General features: G+C 36.4%; 1 protein-coding gene across 1 annotated transcript in view; it reads left to right on the top strand.

Annotated features, from left to right (window-relative positions):
• Nucleotides 1-4083, top strand: part of LOC107747360 (E3 ubiquitin-protein ligase TTC3-like) — a gene marked incomplete at its 3' end in the record, with an annotated part of 27916 nt that overhangs the window by 3139 nt on the left and 20694 nt on the right. The window contains exons 5-7 of the mRNA XM_016561830.1: nt 2567-2645; nt 2724-2789; nt 2870-2999. Coding sequence (XP_016417316.1) covers nt 2567-2645; nt 2724-2789; nt 2870-2999 — 275 coding nt within the window. The remainder of the gene's footprint in view (nt 1-2566; nt 2646-2723; nt 2790-2869; nt 3000-4083) is intronic.

Raw genomic sequence — 4083 nt, 5'->3', positions numbered from 1 at the left:
GCTCGTGCTGACGCGGCGAGTATACTCTCTAAGCGCTGTTTCGTTATGCTTTCAGTTTGATGTTTCTCATATGCAACAGAACTTGCAGCGTTTATGAGTTGACCAGCGCGGTGGTCGCGCCAGTGCACAGGCAGAGTGCGTTTAACAAAGGGTTTAAAAGAGTGACCATTAGTTCCACAAACGCAGTATTGATATGCTGTAGTGGTGTAGAAACAAACAGCGCTGGTGTTGGATCGGTGTTGGCTGATTCTTAGAATCTGGAACACTCTATGTAATCTTACACTGCAAAATAATAACTCAAAAAGATTAAAAGATAACATCCTAATTATTTACTGAAGCCTTAAATTAATCAATTATATAATGAAAGCCATAAAAACAGACAATTAATCGCAATAACTGTGACCATTTTTTAGACAATTAATCGTCAGCCAAATTTCATAATCGTGACGGCCCTAACTGACCCCAAACTTTTGAACTGTAGTGTATATTGTTAGAAAAGATTTCTATTTTTAATAAATGCTCTTCTTTTTAACTTTTTATTCATCAAAGAATCCTGAAAATGTTTTCGCAGCTTCCCAAAAAAATATGAAGCAGCAAAAACTGTTTCTAACATTGATAATAAATCAGTATATTATACTGATTTCTGAAGATCATGTGACACTGAAGACTGGAGTAATGATGCTGAAAATACAGCTTTGATCACAGAAATACATTACAGTTTAATGTATATTAAAATAGAAAAACATTATTTTACATCATAATAATATTTCACAGTATTACATTTTTTCCTGTATTTTTGATTAAATAAATGCAGCCTTGATGAGCAGAAGAAACCCCTGTAAAAAACATTAAAAAGTCGTTCTGATCCCAAACTTTTGACCGGTAGTATATATATATATATATATATATGTAGATTAATTGCATTTTATTTTTGATTACCCCATTACTGCTATCTTGCTATCATAAAATGCACTTACTTGTAGGTTTAAGATTCTACATATGGCACATTCATTGTCCAAAATGTATATTTTAGTCAGAATTATTGTGCTCCTATTCGATTGCGCTGCTTCTGTTTGGCGCGCGGCGGCGCTGGTTCGCTGGAGTCTGTGAAGTTTAGCAGAGAATCTCATGCAGAAGGCTCCTGACAGCAAAATGGAAATATTCCTATGACTTTCTAACGTTTACAGACGGACAATATACCTGTGAAATGTAAGTTATGCACTGAGGAGAACAGCGCAAACACATTAAACAGCACAGTATCTTATCTGTCAGCAGCACATGAGTCTGTCAGAGCCGCTCTAAACTAGACGTGTTAACTATATCTTACCAGTTATTTAAAGCCCTTAATATAAAGCGTGAATGTTTAGGACAAACTGGATTGCCTCTGCTATTATTCAGATGCGCTCGTATCAAACTGTGTATCAGTATAAACGGTGTTGCCTCATACCATCACATATTAAAAATATATTGATATATTGTACAAACTCGAAATACCGCCCAGCCCTATCTGTATATATGTGTGTGTGTGTGTGTGTGTGTGTATGTATGTAGTTATATCTCTCTCTCACTGGTGGTGTTCTGAAATGAGGCAAAGTCCTTTTTATTATTATTATCAAATGTAAATTCATGTCCCAGTTGCATTGTCTTGATTACATAAATGTTACTTACACTATACAAAAAAACAATTTTATTTTTTTACATGAACAATGTAATCAATAATCTGTTTATTATTAAAGCCAAGTATGAATCTCATCAAGTTAGTTTTTTTTTAGCATTTTACATTTATTCCAAAATAATAACTTAAGGCAGTAACAGTTTAAACCACATTTTTTAGTTGTGAACTTATGTTCAGCTTTTCTTTTTAATAGTTAACTTTGAACTGTTTTTGAATTTTTCGGTTCATCAGTCATCAAAGCTCCCTCGATAACAACCGGCTCATCCGGGTAACTGAAGTCGGCGCTATACACTTGCTAGGAACAGTTTTTCTTAGTTTGGTTAGCTAAGAAAATATTAAAATTCAATGTGTACAATTATTTAATTATGTCATCCTGGTATCGCGGACTCACTCTCTCGTTTCATACAAATGCAGCTGCTGCCATTTTTGCGATGATTGTTTTGTACACTAATGGATTATAAGATAACTAACAAACTGGTAAGATTTTAAAACAGTTTTGTCTTAAATCAATATCTTTTATCACCTTAATTATGTATGTGGTGAAATGTGTAATAAGTGCTATGACTTCCCTTAAATGTCCGTCTAGTTTGAATTTGCCGCTGCTCGCAACTGCGGTCTTCACGGAAACTTTGCATTCAGATATTTCAACTCAAATCAATATTTTGTCTAATAATTTACTTATGTGGCAAGTAATAAGCAGGATAATGTATAATTACTACATTTATGTGCTGAACTCGGATCGCTTTCTTGAATGGATAAAATATAGAAATCCCTTTCATCTACTAAAAATCTCGTCAGTTGGAAGTGGAATGCGTGTAATAGTAACATTCGCTAATATTTTTAATCAGAACCACCTCAATTTGTAATTGGTTTTCATTGTCTGTCTTTCAGTGTGTCGAATGATTTGAGTCTGAAGAGGCTCGAGAAGATCGAGATCCTGGAAAGCATTCTGGATGCCATGGAGCGAGGCGTACGTATCCGTGCTGATGAACGTTCACTGATCCTTCACCGCTTCTTCCGGTCTGATGTTGTGTCTTGTTTTGTTCAGCTGTCTCACCCGGACATGGAGGGGAAAGCCCGAGCCGTGGTGTCCTTAAGCAGATTGTTTTCCATGGTACGTTGCTGCGCCGCTGCAGTAAGTGTGTTTTAATGGTCTGTTTTCTGACACGCGTCCGTCTGTCTGTCTGTCTGCAGGAGGACGATTGTTTGGCTGAAGCCATCAGCTGGCTGCTGGACTCTAGAGCTCCTGAAATCCGCAAGAAGCTGCTGGATCTCGGATCAGTGGAGATTCGCTACCGGACGCTTTGCTTCATCTTCAGCGAGTGTGAGTTTCATTTCCATTGATGTCCTGACAGAACGAGAGATGTAGAACAGAGTTATTATGGTAAACCAAAACTGTAATTACTGGGGGGAAAAAAAACGTTAACTGAGATAAATTGTTATATATACAGAGGAAATCAAAATAAGAGAACAATCTATAGATACTCACAGATTTGGGACGACCAGCTTCTCTTGCAGTGGCTGAAAGGGTAATTTTTACGCACTGGATAGCTGGCCAATCACAGCACACCTCGCTTTTTTAGACCGATGAGCTTTGTAAAAATCGACGCGTTTCAAAAAGGCGGGGCATAGAGGAGAAACAATAATGTACAGTATGTGGAAAATAATGTGTTTTAAACTTTAAACCGCATAAACACATTTCATTACACCAAATACACAAAATAATGTTCTTTTTAGCAGCATCATATGACCCCTTTAATGAGTCCATATATTGATGCGTGTATGAGCGCTCTTGACGCACTGATGGCACATGGTATTTATGCTCGGGCATTTCCGTACATTCGTGTAGTTTTCGGTGTTTCACTGTTTAGTCGTTCTGAATGGATGCGTGTACTGCAGTGGGAATATGCAGTCAGCTCAAGGCGGTTGGTTGAGGGTTTTTTGGTGCCTCTATGTGGTCCAGTTTGGTATCGCAACTTGACTTGTCTAAAATATATCCTAAACAAGTTCTTTATTTCTATACTACACAATTCTGAAAAGTTTTTCCAGTGTTTTTTTTTCTTTCATGTGTGCTTTGGTGTGAATAAATTTAGCAATTATATGGACCCCTTATATCATTTGGGTCTTTGGTGTACTTTTGGAGTCTCCAAGTGTCCTTTTATTGGAAAGACATCTAAATTTATCTTGAAAAAGGTTTTCAGAAAATACAGTTTTGTAAGAATCACCCTTCAATCTTTTGGTTTACTTTGCTGGAGATAGCAAATGACAAAATTAACATGTTAAACGAGATCAATTAAGCATATCCTTAATTTCATGACGTGTGCGATTAATTGCAATTAATCACAGAAAAAGGTTGTGGTTAATTTGAATAAAAATGTTAATCTATTGACAGCCCTAATTTATATACA

The sequence above is a fragment of the Sinocyclocheilus rhinocerous genome, unplaced genomic scaffold (genome assembly GCF_001515625.1).
Source record: "Sinocyclocheilus rhinocerous isolate Xijiao unplaced genomic scaffold, SAMN03320098_v1.1 scaffold1220, whole genome shotgun sequence".
NCBI lineage: Eukaryota > Metazoa > Chordata > Actinopteri > Cypriniformes > Cyprinidae > Sinocyclocheilus > Sinocyclocheilus rhinocerous.
Note: the sequence above shows the minus strand (reverse complement) of the source record. Positions and strands in the feature narration are given on the sequence as shown.